At 43.0% G+C, this 20,790-nt stretch overlaps 1 protein-coding gene across 1 annotated transcript; it reads right to left on the bottom strand.

Moving 5' to 3' along the window:
- Positions 1-19,853: 19,853 nt before the first annotated feature.
- LOC117199322 (ORM1-like protein 1) lies at positions 19,854-20,309 on the bottom strand (the record flags this gene model as incomplete). Its single annotated transcript, XM_033418564.1, has 1 exon — positions 19,854-20,309. A coding segment is annotated over one exon (456 nt), but the record flags the coding sequence as incomplete, so codon positions are not given.
- Positions 20,310-20,790: the final 481 nt, after the last annotated feature.

A 20,790-nucleotide genomic window follows, 5' to 3' on the forward strand; every position in this document is an offset into this window, starting at 1 on the left:
CCTGGAAGAAATGGACAAATTCTTAGAAAAGCACAACTTTCTGAGGCTGAACCAGGAAGAAATAGAAAATATAAACAGACCAATTACAAGCACTGAAATTGAACCTGTGATTAAAAATCTTCCACAAACAAAAGCCCAGGACCAGATGACTTCACAGGTGAACTCTATGAAATATTTAGAGAAGAACTAACACCTATCTTCTCAAACTCTTCCAAAATATAGCAGAGGGAGGAACATCCCAGACTCATTCTACGAGGCCAACTCACCCTGATACCAAAACCAGACAAAGATGTCACAAAAAAAGAAAACTACAGACCAATATCACTGATGAACATAAATGCAAAAATCCTCAACAAAATACTAGCAAACAGAATCCAACAGCACATTAAAAGGATCATACACCATGATCAAGTGGGGTTTACCCCAGGAATGCAAGGATTCTTAAATATACGCAAATTGATCAATGTGATACACCATATTAACAAATTGAAGAATAAAAACCATATGATCATCTCAATAGATGCAGAAAAAGCTTTTGACAAAATTCAACACCCATTTACGATAAAAAATTTCCAGAAAGTAGGCATAGAGGGAACTTTCCTCAACATAATAAAGGCCATATATGACAAGCCAACATTGTTCTCAATGGTGAAAAACTGAAACCATTTCCACCAAGATCAGGAACAAGACAAGGTTGCCCACTCTCACCACGGTTATTCAACATAGTTTTGGAAGTTTTAGCCACAGCAATCAGAGAAGAAAAAGAAATAAAAGGAATCCAAATCCGAAAAGAAGAAGTAAAACTGTCACTGTTTGAAGATGACATGATACTATACATAGAGAATCCTAAAGATGCTACCAGAAAACTACTAGAGCTAATCAATGAATCTGGTAAGGTAGCAGGATACAAAATTAATGCACAGGAATCTCTGGCATTCCTATACACTAATGATGAAAAATCTGAAAGAGAAATTAAGGAAACACTCCCATTTACCACTGCAACCAAAAGAATAAAATACCTAGGAATAAACCTACCTAAGGAGACAAAAGACCTGTACTCAGAAAACTATAAGACACTGATGAAATAAAGATGATACCAACAGATGGAGAGGTATACCATGTTCTTGTATTGGAAGAATCAACATTGTGAAAATGACTATACTACTCAAAGCAATCTACAGATTCAATGCAATCCCTATCAAACCTACCAATGGCATTTTTCACAGAACCAGAACAAAAAATTTCACAATTTGTATGGAAACACAAAAGACCCCGAATAGCCAAAGCAATCTTGAGAAAGAAAAACGGAGCTGGAGGAATCAGGCTCCCGGACTTCAGACAACAATACAAAGCTACAGTAATCAAGACAGTGTGGTACTGGCACAAAACCAGAAATATAGATCAATGGAACAGGATAGAAAGCCCAGAGATAAACCCATGAACATATGGTCACCTTATCTTTAATAAAGGAGGCAAGAATATATAACGGAGAATATACAGCCTCTTCAATAAGTGGTGCTGGGAAAACTGGACAGCTATATGTAAAAGAATGAAATTAGAACACTACCTAGCACCATACAAAAAAATAAACTCAAAATGGATTAAAGACCTAAATGTAAGGCCAGACACTATAAAACTCTTAGAGGAAAACATAGGCAGAACACTCTATGAAATTAATCACAGCAAGATCCTTTTTGATCCACATCCCAGAGAAATGCATATAAAAACAAAAATAAACAAATGGGACCTAACGAAACTTAAAAGCTTTTGCACAGCAAAGGAAACCATAAACAAGATGAAAAGACAACCCTCGGAATGGGAGAAAATATTTGCAAATGAAGCAACTGACAGAGGATTAATCTCCAAAATATACAAGCAGCTCATGCAGCTCAATATCAAAAAAACAAACAATCCAATCCAAAAATGGGCAGCAGACCTAAATAGACATTTCTCCAGAGAATATATACAGATTGCCAGCAAACACATGAAAGGATGCTCAACATTGCTAATCATTAGAGAAATGCAACTCAAAACTACAATGAGGTATCACTTCACACCAGTCAGAATGGCCATCATCAACAAATCTACAAACAATAAATTCTGGAGAGGATGTGGAGAAAAGGGAACCCTCTTTCACTGTTGGTGGGAATGTAAATTGATACAGCCACTATAGAGCACAGTATGGAGGTTCCTTAAAAAACTAAAAATAGAACTACCATATGACCCAGCAATCCCACTACTGGGCATATACCCTGAGAAAACCATAATTCAAAAAGAAACATGTACCACAATGTTCATTGCAGCACTATTTACAATAGCCAGGACATGGAATCAACCTAAGTGTCCACTGACAGATGAATGGATAAAGAAGATGTGGCACATATATACAATGGAATATTACTCAGTCACAAAAAGAAATGAAATTGAGTTATTTGTAGTGAGGTGGATGGACCTAGAGTCTGTCATACAGAGTGAAGTAAATCAGAGAAAAACCAATACCATATGCTAACACATATATATGGAATCTAAAAAAAAAAAAAAAGAATGGTTCTGAAGAACCTAGGGGCAGGACAGGAATAAAGACGCAGATGTAGAGAATGGAGTTGAGGACACGGGGAGGGGACAGGGTAAGCTGGGACAAAGTGAGAGAGTGGCATGGACATATATACACTACCAAATGTAAAATAGATAGCTAGTGGGAAGCAGCCGCATAGCACAGGGGGATCAGCTCAGTGCTTTGTGACCACCTAGAGGGGTGGGATAGGGAGGGTGGGAGGGAGACGCCAGAAGGAGGGGATATGGGGATATATGTATATGTATAGCTGATTCACTTTGTTATAAAGCAGAAACTAACACACCATTGTAAAGCAATTATACTCGAATAAAGATGTTAAAAAAAATGGAGGGATGTGTTGGGTAAAGCTATAGAAGTAAAAAGGGAATTAGTAAGTGGCGTCATCACTGACTATTTGAACGCAGAAATGTGGCTCCAGTCTGTCCCCTCACCAGCATCTTAAACTACCACTGAGCCACCACCTCCTGCTCTTGGTGAAGCGATATTTACACGCAGGAAACTCACTGAGTCCCAGCTCCCAGGGAGCTCTTGGGGTGCAGTAAATTGGACTAAACTGACAACGAAAGAGAGGAAACCTCTATGGTTTGGGGGGGGGGGGCGAGGGAGGGTTCATGCAGGTAGATAAGTGGAAACCGGAACATTGGAAGATGCGGCAAAGGGGAGGTTAACACACACCCATCTTAGGAAGTGTAAATATGTCAAGTAAACATCGCCGGTCCCTGAGTGCGTCATAGGAGCCAGGTGCTGTATGGAGGAGAACTGAGCTACCTTCCTTGGTCCTCATGGTCACTCCCAGAGTACTGGCCCCGTCTTACAAACTGGAAACTGGGGCTTCAGGGGGCCAAGCAGCTTGGCTGAGGTCACCCCATCCGGAAGAGGCAGATGCAGGACAGGAACCGAGTAGGTGATCCCCAAACCAGCACATCTTTCCTGCCACCATCCTTCCTGGCTCGCTTGTAAGGATGTATGTCCTTAAATTCAAGACAGAGAGGCACGTGCAGTACAGCTAGATCCACTGAAATATATGTCATCTCTGCTTCTGGGAGTAATGAACGGAGGGGTTTGCTCTGAGAAGCACGGTCTTCATCTCAGAACCCCGCAAACACTCTTCCGGGCAGCGCTGAGCAGACTCCTGCTGCCCGGAGACAGAGGGAGGGGGAACCGCCTGCACTGGGTCCCAGAGAGCTGAGGTCCCCTCCCTGGGCAGAGGCTTCCATCTGGGGAGAATGGCGCCTCCCCAGGGAGACCACCTCTAACCATCCCTGTTGTTCACAGCATCATTCATTCCTTTCCTTGTTTTTTCTTTTTGTTTGTTTTGGTTTTGTTTTGTTTCTGGGTTTTGGTTTTGGTTTTTTGGGGGGCCGTGCTGCGCGGCTTGTGGGATCTTAGCTCCCCGACCCGGGATCGAACCCGGGCCCTCGGCAGTGAAAGCGAGACCTCTTTACCGTTGGACCACCGGGGAATTCCCTCATTTCCTTGTAAATCCACGAGTTTCCCAAGAACCCTGCTGGGGGTTTCAGAGCTTTGGCTCTAGGTGGAAAGCCTGGGGTTCTGATCCAGACTTGCCACCTGGGCAACTTGATGAATCTCTCAGTTTCTGAAAAAATTCTGGGGAGAAATGCAGGAAAGAGTATAAGAAAGGTGAGGGAACGGGATCTGGAGAAAACTTACCAGCCTGGAACTGAGAATGGAAGGACGTCCTCACAAGGCCACCCAAACACATGACGACCAGGGCAGCTCTGAGTTACTGATTCCAGTTAGGATGAGGTGGGCATTCCGTTATGTCTCAGAAGTGTCGATGGGTCTCCATGAAGCTGGGTTTCTGGGGAAGGATATAGATACAGATATAGATATATAGATCCGAGGTCCATGTTGCTGTATCTTTTGCTCATTTGCTTCAATCAGCCCTCAGCTCAAAGCGTTTGGAGAGGATCCTGTGAATAGTTTAGGCTAGCCAGCGCTCTGCTCGGTTACAGCATCAACGGCAAGCCTGTTGCTTCTGTCACCGTCCTTCTCTGCACTCTTTCTAGATAGCAAGTCAGAATTAAGGCAAGGCCAGAGCCGAAAGTCGGAGGCAGGGCAGATGGAGTCAAACCAGCTCTCAGATTCCAGAGCAGCTGAGAAAAACATCACGCACCAATAAGCACGTGAGCACACCTGCGAGGACAGCCCAGCTCCTTGCTGTCGGTGCTGTGACACAATCTAACCTTTGCTGGTTTTGTTTGTAATTTTTGAATTTTGTATAGGTTTGTGTTCCATTTGAAATATGAACTCTTTTACAATGTAAAAAAGTAAAGGAAGCTTTTAAAATTTACAGAAGAGAGGGATGTCGAGAAGAGCAATTGCCAAGCTTTACTCTGAGCTGCAGACTTAACGCCATCTCACCACACAACACACGATGTTTTCTTTTTTACTAGATGATGACGCCCTTGGTAATAAAACACGGAACCACACTGCAGGGGTGACATTGACCCGAAGCGCTTGCATTGACCCTGGAAACATGGGATCCAATCCAGTCCATTCTGTCTGTTGAAGGAGGCTTTTCTCCTTCTCTGGTTTAAAATAACCCAGCAGATGGCACTGAATTTCAGAAATTGTTCTGTGCACTTATTTTCCCCCGCAGAGGTGGGCAACGTGGGCCTCGGGGGCTCAGTCTGAAGCAGCAGCATGTGGTCGCTTCTGGAAAGTTTCTCCGTGGGGCCCATTGTCCCGACTTGATGGTTCTACACCTCACAGAGGAAAATCTTTATGAATACCCGTCTCCAGGTTGATGCAGGATGCCCAGCTCACTCCAGATGCCACTTAACAGTTAATCCTCGTGCAAAAGAAAGAGCACAGGCAGTCGACGTGGTCCAGGTGGAGGAGCGCTGGGGAAGGACATCCCGCGGGGCTGGGGGAAGGGAGAGGTGAGGAGTGATTGCTCGATGGGCTAGGAGTTTCTTTTGGGAGTGATGAATTGTTCTGGAATTAGATAGTGGAGACAGCTGCACATCATGAATATACTAAAAACCACTGAATGATACGCTTTAAATAGAAAAGTGAATCTTATTTTATGTGACTTTTATCTCAATCTTTTTTAAAAAGTAAGTTAGGACATGACATTCCTTAGCTTAAAGTCCTCAATCTGGAGGCTTCCCCTCCCCCTGTGAGTACAAGGCAGAGCTTCCCCCTGACCCGCCTGGCCCTCCCTGTGTGTTCCCGCTCTGGCCACCTGCCTGCCCACGCCTCCTACCACTTCCCGGCACCCACACTGGCCTCCCTCCTGCACCTGGAACTGCTCGAGCCTGTTCCTGCCTCAGGGCCTTGGCACAGCTGCTCCCTTTGCTGGAGGTACTTTCCGGGCTCTCCCATGACGTGTCCCCTCCCTGCATTCAGGTCTCACCTCGAATGCCACCTTCTCTCACACCTTGAGCTAAAATGCCTCTGAGCGCCCCCCCCCCTCCATGGCCCATTACCCTCTTGTCTTGCCTCTTAATTTTCTCTTGGGGTCACCCCTACTGAAACCATACATCTAGTCTTTTACGTATCTGGTCTCTTAGTATCTGTGTCCCCCACCAGCAGACCATGACATAAGGGAACCAGGTCTGTTCTGTCCGCTGCAGCGTCCCCAGCACACAGGGCAGGGCATGGGCTCACAAACGGTATTTGTTGAATAGATCCAATAACATAATGCTATTTATTTCCAAAGTATAAAAAGAAATAGCTATTTTCAGTATTAATAATATCAAGTAAAATAGTTCATACTACCTAAGGGAGTCATAGACACAGGTGACAGGGGTTTAAATGAAGGTGAAGTTGTTTCTACCTGGGTTTGGGGGGAAAAGAGACAGGGCAAAACGGGAGCTGAGGAACACAGCCAGAAGTCACCAGGCTTGGGCAGGAGACAAGGACTAAGTTATTACACTCAGAGCAGACGCACAGGAGAATGCTGGGTGGAGAATTCAGCCCCGGCCTGGCCTGCCCTTTGGCCTTTTTTTAAATCTTTGCCAAAACATTAGTTGAGAGTGGCGTTTTGTATTAATAACATTTCTTTGATTGCTAGTGAGGTTGCTGACTGCTTTTCTTATGAATATTAGTCATTTCTATCTCTTCTTGTGAATATCTGTGTAGTTTGGTGCTCGTGTTTCCATTGGGCGTTGTTGACTTAGTTTCTGTTGAAAGGGATCCTTAGTAAAGAGATGGGTACTGCTTCTCACACACACATATACACATATAGATACATATATGATACAAATGTACAGCAAATAGAGATTCCTAGTTTATTGTTTAGCTTTTAATTTCCTTGATGTCATTTTTGGATATGTAGTTAAATCCTTTCATTTTTTTCATTATGCTGTATCTTTGCTTCTATATCTAGGAAATCCTGTACCCTGAGAACAGTCAGTATGCATCTACACTTTCTAACTCTTCTGTGATTCCTTTTTTATACTTAACTTTTATACACGTAGAATTTATTTTAATGGCAATATGAATCAAGAACTTCTGAAAAGTTCCCATCCGTTAACCCTGCAATTCCATTTTTGCATCTCTCTGCTAAGGTCTGTTTCTCAGTCTGGTGCACGTTTGTCCCCTGAGGTGTGAGACTGAGACCTCAGGGTCCCCAGGTCACATCTTCCTGGGACATCTGTTGTACTGAAAGGCTTTGGGGGTAAGGCTAGAAGAGGTCATTTAAGTGATCAGTAATTGAAAGCATTCTTTTAACATTAAAATAAGCCAGTCCACTCTAGGGATGATAAAATTCATATAACATTTTAAGAAAAAAATGAAGACCTCCAAGTTGCTATTAGATTCACTTTAGGGTTAGGAAGGAAAGTTGAAGAACCACTAACCAAAGCAAGGAATCTGAGCTATGCACCAAGATTTATTTGCCAGGGTGTTCACTGCAGCGTAATTGGTTCTGAAAAAAACTGGAAACAGACTAACAGTATTAAACTGTTAATATCAATTATGATAGCATAAGATACAATATGATAGGGATCAATTAAAATCATGTTCATAAAGATGATTTTAATTACAATCATTTCTTCAAAGTTGAATACAATCACAAGATAGTAAGTTTAAAATGTGAGAAACAAAAATGTACCCAGTTTTGTAACACCATCAAAACACATACACACAGAAAAAAGCCTGGGAAGGAAATATGCCAAAACGTTAACAGTGACAGAAGAGCGTGTGGTTTTAATTTTCGTCTTTATAATTCTCTGAATTTCCACTTGCTTCCCAATGATTTTATGACTTTCTTCTCAGAAAAATAAACTGGGGTTTGTGGTTGACGCTACTTTGTTTGGCAGGTGTTTAGAACCGTTTAAGAGGCAGAGGCTCTCTTCTAAGACATTTGTGGTTGCATTCAGGGCCTACCTGGATAATGCAGGATAACCTTCCCATTTCAAGATCCTTAATTTAATCACATTTACAAAGACCCTTTTCCCATATAGGGTAATACTCAGAGGTTCCAGAGATTGGGGCCTGAGATCTTTGGAAGCCAATATTAAGCCTACTACGGTGATCATACCATTTCACGTCCCTGTAAGCAGTGTGGGAAAGGACATGGTTTTCACATCCTCACCAACTGAGTGTGTTGACAAACCTTTGGATTTACCAATCTATCAGTTTAGAAATGGTATCTTAGTGTGGTTGTAATTGCATCTCTCCTACTTGAATCAAGTTTGAGATTCTTTTCATGTGTTTGAGGACATTGTGCATATTTTTTGTAAATTGTTGATATTTGTTACATGTCTTTGATAAGGTCGCTGTGTTTGATGCCTCTATATTGATGAACTTATTTATAAAAGGAATATCAACACTTTGTGAGAGGGGAAAAAAAAAAAAGAGAAGCGGCAGGGGGCACTGCCCATGTCCATAAATGGCCCCAGGTGACTCTGGGAATGGGGTCCCTTTTATATCTTTTCTGCATGTTAGGAATGGTGGCATATTAATATTTTTGCATCTATTTTAGCATCACCCTCCGCCAGCCCCGAGGTTCGGAAACAGCCCAAACAATTATTATGTGTTCCGGAGCAAGGTATGTCCCCCTTGGCTGCCCTGAGACATACACAAAGTGACATGGGGTCGCATTTGTCTGCTACATGTTTTTTTTGTTTGTTTGTTTTGTTTTGTTTTGTTTTGTTTTAGTTTTTTTGGTGGTACGCGGGCCTCTCACTGTTGTGGCCTCTCCCGTTGCGGAGCACAGGCTCCGGACGCGCAGGCTCAGCGGCCATGGCTCATGGGCCCAGCCGCTCCGCGGCATGTGGGATCTTCCCGGACCGGGGCACGAACCCATGTCCCCCGCATCGGCAGGCGGACTCTCAACCACTGCGCCACCAGGGAAGCCCTGCTACATGTTTTTGATCAGCTTCCTCTCCAACGCAGATCCCTCACCAATGCAGTCTGTGACCATTAGTGTGAGATGGGTCTTCAAAGCCGTTCCTTGGTCGGGAAACCTTCGGGAACACCACGGCCTCGCCTGCTGTCTCTCTGCTGGGGGCGGTACCGCCCATATATCACATGTGCCTTCACACACACGACAGGCCAGGGCAGCTGCCCAACCTGGAACCCCGACCTCGGGGGCAAACGCCCTGGGACCTGCAGCGTTGCGGCAGAGCCGGAGGGACCCTGACCCCCCCGATCCTGCCTTCCAGGCCCTTGGCTGTTGAACACTAAATTATTTAATAAATATTACATGATTCTCTTCTCCACACACACACACACAAGATTAAAAATCAAAGGGAGACAGGCAATTCAGGAAAAGAGAAATAAAGAAAATCGTTGTCCAAAGGTATCAGGATATGAAGAAAAGTGCCCCCAGGCGGATCTGCTGAAACATTTTAAGTCAGCAGGACAGAATGAGCCCTCCTTCTCATCTCTTAGCCTGACATTCATGCATATTTCCTTTCAGCTTCATAGCTACGGGGCGGGGAGGGGGGGGGTGGGATGCAGAAGGCTATGGGAGTCGCTCCCTCAGCTTGGCTGTCCCAGGACCCCTTTTCTTATAATTCCCGATACTCGCAGTTATGCCCCTGACTTGACACAGGAGTACTTTTTGAGCGTTTAGTCCATGCCAAGCACACATGCAGAGAAGCTGTGTAGGCGAAGAACGTAGGTGCTGGAAGCAGATGGCCTGAGCGCCGCCAGCACCACCTCTTACCAGCTGTGTGAACTCAGGCACGTAGCACGTAACCTCTCTGTGACTCAGAATGACCAGCTCCCAAATAGAAAGAATAATCAACCTACCTCGTAGCTATTGTGAGGGTAAATGAGTGAACGCAGGCAAAGGGCTCAGAGTTTGGCCCATAGTGAGAACCATGACACGTTAGCTACTGTTGTTTTTTTTTTTTCTTTTTTGCCGTACGCGGGCCTCTCACTGCTGTGGCCTCTCCCATTGCGGAGCACAGGCTCCGGACGCGCAGGCTCAGCGGCCATGGCTCACGGGCCCAGCCGCTCCGCGGCACGTGGGATCTTCCCGGACCGGGGCACAAACCCGTGTCCCCTGCATCGGCAGGCGGACTCTCAACCACTGCGCCACCAGGGAAACCCAGCTACAGTTATTGTCTTAACAGAACCTAAGTGTTCTACCTCTGTTCTCACTCACAGCAGGGTCTTCAAGGGTTGGATGCCGATGATGATTTATCCCCGTTTCACAGCCGTGGAAACAGAGGCTCAGGTCTGTCTGATTCCAAAGCCCTTTCTTCTCACCTTCACACCACGTCTGCCAATAAAACCCAAGTCGTGGGTCCTGTGTAAGGTTGTCCAACTCCAGTTACCTTCCCCGCCATCTCTTTACTCCCCTTCCTTCCTCTATCCTCTCCCCCACTCCTTTTCCTTCTGTCACCCAAAATACTAACATCTGGGGAAAGCCAGTAATGGACAAAAGCCATCCACCCACCAATTTATGTCTCCAGTCCAGATCTCCCTCCCAAATTCCAGACTCGCTTATTCACCAGCCAACTCAATACCTCAACCCCTGCATCTCCCAACCAGTGCACCGAAAGCTGAGCTCTTTCTACCCAAACTTACTGCCCCACCACTCCCCACTTCCCTCGACTCCAACCTCAGCCTTCTGGTTGCTCAGGCCAAGGGCCTTGGAGTCGTTCTCTACTCTCCTTCCCCTCGCTCTCCCGACCCCCAAGCCCCCCCCTCCACCTCTAATTAGATAGGAAAGCCTGCTGGCCCATCCTTCAGACCATATCCAGGATCCAAGCATTTCTCAGTGTCTTGGCCCCTTGCCCACCCTCAGCTCACTCCTGATTCGCACACCAACTTCCTGACAGTCCCTGTTCCTGTTCTCATCACCTGTGGTTACCTGGTGTCACTCTTCCGCCCTCAGTTCACTCAGAGTTAAAGGCAGAGTCCTTATAATGGTCCACAGGACCCTCCGTGATGCCTGTCCCTCTGCAGCTCCCCCATCCCCCAGCACTACCTCTGCCCCAGCCACACGGCCTCTCGGGGACTTGGTTCAGGCTGACCCCTCCTCCTGGAGCACACTTAACCCAGAGAGTTGTCTGGCTCACCCCCTCACCTCTGTTAAGCTTTCTCTCCATCTTATTTTCTCATTGATGCCCACCCTGACCTACCCTGTAGTGGATCAAATAGTTCCCCTCCCCAAAATCCATGCCCACGTGGAACCTGTAAATGTGACCTGAGTTGGAAATCGGGATGCTGCAAATGTAATTTGTTAAGAATCTCGAGATGAAATCATCCTGGATTTGGGGTGGGTCCTAAAACCAATGACTGGTGTCTGTGTAAGAAGAAAGGGAGATTTGATGCACAGAGAGACACATAGGGGAAGAAAGCCAAGAAGACAGACGCAGAGATCAGAGTGACGTGGCCACAACATAAGAACTGCTTGGAGCCACCAGGAGCTTAAAGAGACAAGGAAGAGGCAAGGCTTCCCTAGAGCCTTCAGAGGGAGCGTGGCCCTGCAGACACCTGGGTTTTGGACTGCTTGCCTCCAGAACTATGAGGGAATACATTGTTGTTATTATAAGCTACACTGTTTGTTATGGCAGCCCAAGGACACTATTCCACCACTCTATTGACTATTGCAACCTGCCCATCCCCTCCCACCCCCAATAGCTCCACTCCTTCCTACCTGCTCTGTTTTTTCTTTCTTTTTTTAAAATATGTGCATACAGACAGGCATACCCCAAAGATACTGCAAATTCAGTTCCAGACCACCAAAATAAAGCAAGTATCGTACTAAAGCAAGCCACACGAAAGTTTTGGTTTCCCAGTGCATATAAAAGTTATGTTTACACTGTACTGTAGTCTATTAAGTGTGCAATAGCATTATGTCTAAAAAAAATTACATAATTAAAAAATACTTTATTGCTAAAAAATGCTAACCATCATCTGAGGCTTCAGTGAGTCATAAGCAGTAACATCAGAGATCACTGGTCCCAGGTCATCCTAACAAATGCAATAATAATGAAAAGTTCTTCAATATTGTGCGAATTACCAAAGTGTGACATAGAAACACAAAGTGAGCAAATGTTGTTAGAAAAATGGCACTGACAGACATGCAGCGTTGCCACAAATCTTCAATTTGTAAAAAAAACCACAATAACTTTGAAGCATAATAAAGTGCAACAAAATGAGGTCTACCTGTATGTGTACATACACACAGAAACCTACTTTTACACATATTATTTTTTTTTTCTGAACCGCTCTAGAATAGGTTATATTCATGGTCCTTTACACCTTAATACTAAAGTAGTAATTTCCTAGGAACATAGATATTCCCTTACAGATCCACAGGAAAGCTACTGAATTCAGAAAACTTGGCTTTGACACAGCACTTTTATCCCATCTGTAGTCCGTATTCCATTTTCATCAATTATTCTAATAATGTCCTTTGTAACATTTAATCCCCTTTAATACAGGATCTGGTCCAGAATTTAGTTGTCGCCTATTTAGCCTTTTTAAATCTCCTTTAACAGCTCAACTTTTCTTGTTTCTCATGATATCTGTAGAACACAGGCCAGTTATTTTACAGAATGTCCCTCTACTTGGGTTTGTTTGATGTTGCCTCTTGGTTAGATTCAGGCCATGCCTCCCAGCTCGATGCATCCTATGGAATGCTGTATCCTCCTGGGGGTACCCCATCTGGAGGCGCCCAGTGTCATCTGCCCTCGACTGGGATGTTAATTCCCAGTTAAAGGTGTTGTCTGACACGTGCACAGTATTGTCTCTATTTCCCCCTTGCAAATAATGAGTCATCTATGCAATCCGTATGGAGACTAACTCATACGTACACTCACACATACACACACACACACACACACACACGACTTAGCATCCATTGATATTTCTGCTTAAACCAGTGTTTACCATGATGCATGCAACATGATGATTTTTACAACTGCAACACTTGCATTTCATTTATCAAGTCAGCATCCTCCTGTAAGAAAGTCTTCCTCCCGCCTCATTTGTTTATCAATTTATCGTCAGTGTAGAGAACACCTAGCCTCTGAGATCATCGTTTTCACTCTGCACTTAAAAACCATTCAACATTTACAGTGGAAGCTGAGCAGTGACTTATTTGCACTCTGACAGAAGAAACAGATGCCTCTGCGTGCACAAAAATTACTGAGAACAAAAAATAAACCAGGCAACCTTTTAAAATATTAGTCGTTGATGGCTGTATTCCAGCTCAGAGAACATAAGTTTGTAAGCAAAGTAACATTAAAATGTTAAGAGCAAGAAGTAAATGTTAGGCATTCCTGTAACTAGGTGGGAATGATTGATGATTGGAGCAGCAATGAAATAGTACGTACCGTGTTCCAAGAAACCAAGAAAGGGGGAGGAACACGAACACGGTAGTCGAAGGGCATGGATGAAAATGCGTGGGGCCTTCAGAATACTTAGCCAAGGATAACATCAAAGATGACAGAGGTGAGGTTGTTTTTGGAATATATGACAGGCCACCCAGCCGGGGAGAAGATGGGCAATGTTTCCAAATACAGATGGAAAAACTGGCTCCAAGGCCAGATCCTGTGGTGATGGGGGCTGTCGACAAAACAGATGTTGGCAGAAAGCCTGATTCTGATTGAAGTGAAGCATCTGATTAATTCGTGGCTTGCCTCCTTGGAAATTTCATCTCTTACAAGTCTGAGGAAACCCTAGAACAAGGGGCTGGTGGGTAGCACGAAGTCCCAATCACCAGGCAGCCATAAAAGCCACCAGACTTGTAAGCAAGCAGGATGTCTTTCAATAGGGGAATGGATAAACAAACTATGGTACCTGCGTACGATGGAATATTATTCAGCCATTTTAAAAAAGGAGCTATCGAGCTACAAAAAGACACATGCAAGAACCTTACATGCATTATACTAAACAAAAGAATCCAATCTGAAAACTCTGCATACTATATTATTCCAATGATATGGCATTATGGAAAAGGGAAAACTATAGAGATAGTATCAAGCTCAGTGGTTGTCAGGGGTTCAGGGTGGGGAGGAGGGGAGGGATGAATAGGTGGAGAACAGAGGACTTTTAGGGCTGTGAAACTATTCTGTATGATACCGTCATGATACCACATGTCATTCTACATGGGTCAAAACTCATGGAATGTACAACAAAGGATGAACCCTAATGCAAACCAGGGACTTGTTCTAATAATAATGATCAGTACTGTGGTTGCCAAGGGCAGGGGGAGGGATGGACTGGGAGTTTGGGATTAGCAGATGCAAACTATTATATAGAGAATGGATAAACAAGGTCCTACTGGAGAGCACAGGGAACTAGATTCAATATCCTGTGACAAAACATAATGAAAAAGAATATGTATGTGTACATATACATATATATCATATACGTATACATGTTATATGTGTATATATAGTATATGTGTATATATAATATATGTATTATATAACCGAATCACTTTGATATACACCAGAAACTAACACAGCATTGTACATCAACTATACTTCAATAAAAAATAAATTAAAAAAATAGTGATCAATATTGGCTCATCATTTGTAGCAAATATAACACTCTAATATAAGATGCTCAGTACAGGGAAATGGGGGGTAGGGGGAGTGAGATGGTATATGGGAACTCTCTGTACTTTCCACTCAATTTTTCTGTAAACATAAACTGCTAAAAGAAAAAGAAAAATCATCTTTTATATATATATATATATATATGAAGCTATTTTATAATTTTATAGTCTTTATATTTATAATTTTATAATCCAGTATAAAAGCCACCCTTAAAATTATATAGAATTCATATGACGTTGTTGTATATGTTAAAGTTAATAGGCTAACGATGTCAATATCGTCTACCGAATGTGGATCCCACAATATGCATGGCTGTACGCTGAAAAGGAACACTTCGAGCTTTGAGACTGAAGTGGGAAGTGATTTATCTTCCAACATGCAGACAGAGGCTAAGGGAAGATAGTAGAATAAAACAAAAGAACATAAATTTTAAATTTTTTAAGGAAAAAATTCATTTGGATGTTTAACCGTAAGTGTCTGCACAATTGTTCCCGACACAGCCTGATGAAGCAGGAAGTCTAAAACACAGGGCTACTCCCCAGGCAGTGTCCTGCCGTTCCTTTAGAATATTCCTGCTTAAATAGAAGCATTTGTTGTTTTAACATATCCTCAGTAAAACTGAGGGTTAATCCTGCAGTAGGACATGGCATCGCATTTTCAAAACTACACACAGGGCTTCCCTGGTGGCGCAGTGGTTGAGAGTCCGCCTGCCGATGCAGGGGACACGGGTTCGTGCCCCTGTCCAGGAAGGTCCCATCGTGCCGCGAAGCGGCTGGGCCCGTGAGCCATGGCCGCTGGGCCTGCGCGTCCGGAGCCTGTGCTCCGCAACGGGAGAGGCCACAACAGTGAGAGGCCCCGCATACCGAAAAAAAAAAAAAAAACTACACAACGTACTCTCAGGTGAAAGAGCAAATGCTTACCCAATACACTCTCTGAAATTAAAACTCTTCACACGTTCCAAGAAAAATAGAAGACTTTTTCCCTGGTAGTTCTACCGATCACACTAAAGGTTCTATTTCAGTTCAAACCTAAACACACAGCCGGCTCTGATGACAAAGCTGTTTAAACACTCAGTACCTCTAATAGAATAACTCAATGGTGCCAGGTTTCATTTACCTTAGATGGGGCTCTGTTTTTCTGGCTCCCGGGCCCCTCTTATCCTAAGAACAAACATCTCGTTCCAGGAAAGATTATGAGCTAATTATCAGGGATTATTGTACAAAACTACTCCTGAGTAGACAGATGGCCTCTTATAGAAAACCAATCTTTAGAGCGCGTTTAAAATGAAATAAAATTCAAGAAGAGCAGACCTCTGTTTTAAAGCATATTCGACCTGACACAGTTAATTAAAAAAAAAAAAAGCTATCATGGAACTCTGGTTCCAGGTACAATGAGTTAAGTGCAAGGTGGCTATAAAATTTGGGGGCCCATTGCAAAGTGAAAACATGGGACCCCCATTTAAGAAATTACAACTGAGCAGTAAACCAAGAGCAGGTCGCTTCTGAGTGTGGGGACACAGGCGGGACACCAAGGAAGCCTAGACAGGTTGACTTGGCTTGGACCTGTCCTGATGGCCATCTTTGCCATTTGCGGGCACTGGACACTCACTGGTGCACAGCAGGAATATTTGAGAAAAGGGGGAATGTTTCAAACCTCTGTCTCCTCATTAATTAAACTAAAACTCTGATGTATATTCACTATGTAACCGTATGAGAATCACGTGATTTTTGAAACATTTTGAAAATGATCATTTTTTAAAATTTTATTTTATACTGAAGTTGTGTTAGTTTCAGGTGTACAGCAAAGTAATTCAATTATACATATACGTCTATCTATTCTTTTTCAGATTCTTTTCCCATGTATATATAGGTTATCACAGAAAATTAAGCAGAGTTCTCTGTGTTATACAGTAGGTCTTTGTTGATTAACTATTTTACATATAGTAGCGTGTATATGTTAATCCCAACCTCCTAATTTATCCCTCCCCCCACCTTTCCCCTTTGGTAAACATAAGTTTATTTCCTAAATCTGTGAGCCTATTTCTGTGTTGTAAATAAGTTCATTTGTGAAAATGGTCATTTTTGTCAGGACCCAAAATCCGTTTCTTTACTGCTAGGTTTGAGACATCCCCAGAACCCATCCCCACCACGCCTGCACTGAGAACGCCACTTACCTTCTTTAGCTGCTGTTCCTTGAGAGCTTCCCCAGAGACACAGCAATCCTGTCACCCCAGTCGGCTAAGTACCTGCCCCCGCTTGGCACTACATCCTTCCCGGGGACGGGGACGGGCTAAACAAGGGTGTGCCTTGGGGTCTAACCTAACGGATTTGCACACTCAGGCCCTCTCTCCAAGAATGTTCACAGCCCCTGAAACCTGTCCAAAGAAAACTGTAAAACTCCCACCCTCGATCCAGCAGTTCTGAACACTGGGTCTGTGTGTTTCCTTGCTAAAACCAAGCCAATGAGATGCGACGTGGATCCACAAAGGTTGGTTTTGCTGAGCCAACCTCAGCCAATTTTAGTGCATGCCTTTTTGCATTTATCACAGTTATGCAGTCAGAAAGTCTGACGCCCGTTAAAACGAAAAGGTTGTTCACGTCAACAGCAGGACTGTCTCGTTTTCAGCGGGGCTCCTTCTTGTCTAGAAAAAGCAAAAGGGGCTTTAGTGAAAAGGATTTGGGCTGCTTTCCATCTGGATTTTATTTTAGGTTTTTAATTATTTTTAGACATAGTTCATGTTTGACGAGGTAATACTTGCCTGTTATCAAAAAGTGTGAGAAGGTATAAAACTAAGAAGTTTCCCTCCTGCCCCACCCAACAAACCTCCACACTTAGTGGGAGGTTTTACGTATTACCTTCTATCTAATAATATTCAGAGATTATTATGCAAATACAAACAAATGGATACCCCCCCTTTTGCACAAACGGTAGCATACCCTATACCCTATTCTGTACATTTCCGTTCTGAGAGCGCGTTCGTAAGTTCAATTTGTTCGTATGTCCAACAAAGTTAGCCTAGGGACTCAACTAACACAATCAGCTATATAGTACTGCACTGTAATAGGTTTATGATACTTTTCACACAAATAATACATTCAAAAAACACAAAAAACAAAGAAAACATTTTAAATCTTACAGTATATTATCTTGAAAAATACAGTCGTACAGTACAACAGCTGGTATAAAGGGGCTGGCATCAAGTGAACAGGCAAGAAGAGTTACTGACTGGAGGACGGAGAGGAGGTGGGAGATGGTAGAGCTGAAGTGTCGTCAGCAATAGGAGACGGAGTGCCAGCTGCAATGTCATTCACGCCTGACGTTGATGGTACAGGTTCTGAGCTTGAAATAAAGATACTGTACTCTATACAGTACTGTACAGTAAAGTACACAAAAGCACAACCTCTTGTAGAGGGTGCACGCACATGACAACATTCACCAGACACAGGAACTAACCTACGTGATTGGACATGCGAACACACGTTCACATTTTTGAAAGTTCGCAACTTCAAGTTTCGTATGTCGGGGACTTGCTGTACTTTCCTTTGTAATTTAACGCTCTTTCCTGGAACCATCTCATGAGTACATAAAAGGCACACCCCTTGTAGCGTTCCATTGTATGCATGGATGTCCCGTAATATACTTCACCAGTCTTATTTTAGGGGACAAGTATGTTGTTGCTGTATGAAATTACCCAAATCTATTTTTCAAATGTGATCTGTTCACTTGTGCCTGAAGAAGCCACCACGTAATGAAGTCACTGCCAATCACACCAGAGCCCCAAGGCATGTGTCTCAGTTGTAAAAAGTGGATTTCCAACAGGGAGCACACTTTTTTTTTTTTTACACCAAAGAAAAATGTATTAAAGTATAGATTACTGGTTATTTAAAAATCCGTGAGAAAAGACAAACATACAAAGGCATTATCATACAACTGATTTCTAAACTCAATACTTTTGAAATACAAAACAATGATCATTACCCCCAAAAGTCAGTTTGAAACAAATTGATTTTTAAGTTGGTATTATAATTCTTTTCACTCAATTTTGCTTACAAATGTTACTAGGTTTTTCAGTTTCGCCACATATCAGAACTTTTTTTTGACGTGTTTATTTCTCAAAGTAGAATATAGTTATTTCTTGCAATTAATGTCAGCAACTATAGAAAGCTTCTCTTAAGTCGCAAGGATTCAGTGTGGTTGCCACTTTGGAAATAGTTACCATTCTGAGTTATCTATACTAAGACTCATGTATTGACAGGCAAAATGTTAATGGGCAAAGTATGGAGACTGAGAGCAGGATGACTAAGAAAAGATGCTATCTCTTACTGCAGACCTGCTAAAAAAAGACTCCATTATTTACTCTGATAGTATTGCTCGGGAAGCAGTTTCTTTCAGATCACAGGTTGGCTGTGTAGTTGTCCATTTTAAATTTCCATCGCTAAAGAATGGCAGACTTCAACAATTAGATTGCTCAACCAAATCAGCAGACCTTTAAGTTACCATATACTTTAATTACGAGAAATAAATTCTTTTCTTAATTAGTTTAGCAGCCTTGTATCTGGAAAGGCAGCAAAACCCACTTTGTTCCAAAATTAGAAGGCCGACTCAGAGGCTGCTTCTAAGATGCCTAACTACCTTCTATCATCAATCAGTCGTGAAGGTGGACCTTCATGAACTCAGTAACTTAATAAGTGTAAAAATGAACTCATCTATCAACACAATGTTGAGCCTGCAAAACCAAAAAAGTATGTTCATAAGGTAGGAATTGGTTTGTATAAAACAAGAGGATATATATCCTCTTATAGAACACAAAAGGAATATGCATGGTAATGAAAACAATCTATAATAAACTTGTAAAGAAATGATTCTGGTTTACATGTAACTCTGCTTAAACTGACCATGACTGAATGATGAAACGTTTTCTTCTCTTAACATAATGCCCATTCATTATAAGCTTAGCTGGACTTAGTTTCTTATAAATCTCTTATTTCCTTGGATTTATCTACTACACCTTTACTTTATAGCCATTTAACTTGTAAGCTGGGGCTGCCCGGCCTGCCTCTGAAGCCTCTCTACAGAAGGGTACCAGATGAATTAAACAAAGGCATCTTCTCGTAAGAATCTGCACTTCAAAACAGCATATGAAGAACCAGCAGTTGGCTCTCCAACGTAGCCACCTCTCATTTCACATTATCACAGAAACGGTGCAGTTTAGTACCCATCCCTTCCTTACAGAAAACTCAGTAGCTGTAAACATTTTTGTTGTCTCAAAACACATTTCAATACTTATTCATTCCAAAGATCCGAACACCACGTAGCTGCGGCATTTTGGGAACTAGCACACTCAGGAGAGCAGCTGTGTTTAAGATGAAGTGAGTTGGATCATACTTCGTATAGAAACTTGCCAGAAAATATAGAATTATTGGAGACATTGTGAAAAACTTCCGTGAAGATGTAAACTGTACTCCATAGTCCAGTTGTTCCCAGTGTGTTAGGAGCCTCGCTTTACCCTGGCCAGGAGTTTCAAATGGCGTTCCTTTTACTGCATGCAAAAATACATACATCCCCAGATTAGGGATAACATTTGTTAAGGTCCAGGCAACAGGAATACTGAGTAAAACGATACGAAGCAAGCCAACTCCCAAAGCGTATGCCGTCCACATACCCCGGCTGTTCATTACACGGGTATTTGGATTCACCTCACTGTGGGCAACTCCAACATTCACGTTTGCGATTTAATGTAGTGTTGTGTCCATAAAGAGTGGTCAGAGTTCAAATCACTCCTTTATGAGCACTGAAGCCGCCGCCCCACTCCCGGCGGCTGGCTCAGCGCGGTATCAACTCCGCTGCCGGGAGCACACATTGTTACCCCACAGAATTTGGGAGCTGAAGATTTTTCCCTCTCCACCTAAGTTCTTCCGAGAATTTTTCTGAGAATTTGCCTCCAATCTAAGGACTGTGAAACCCTCTTATGCCCAATATACAAAAGAATCTCTGGGTATTACAGATTCACACAAGAGCAAAGCTATCACACAATTAAAGGGCCTACGGCACCTTTAAATTTCCACTAACACCCGATTCTTTCGATTCAAACCCTTTGTATGTTAAGAGCCATGCAAAGGATAAACTAATTTTAGCAAGAGAAAGCACTCAGCAAAATGACTACCCCACAGCATGTGCTCAGTAAATAAGAGCAAAAAATCAATGCGCCACCTA

This window comes from Orcinus orca, chromosome 5, assembly GCF_937001465.1.
Source record: "Orcinus orca chromosome 5, mOrcOrc1.1, whole genome shotgun sequence".
NCBI classification, from domain to species: domain Eukaryota; kingdom Metazoa; phylum Chordata; class Mammalia; order Artiodactyla; family Delphinidae; genus Orcinus; species Orcinus orca.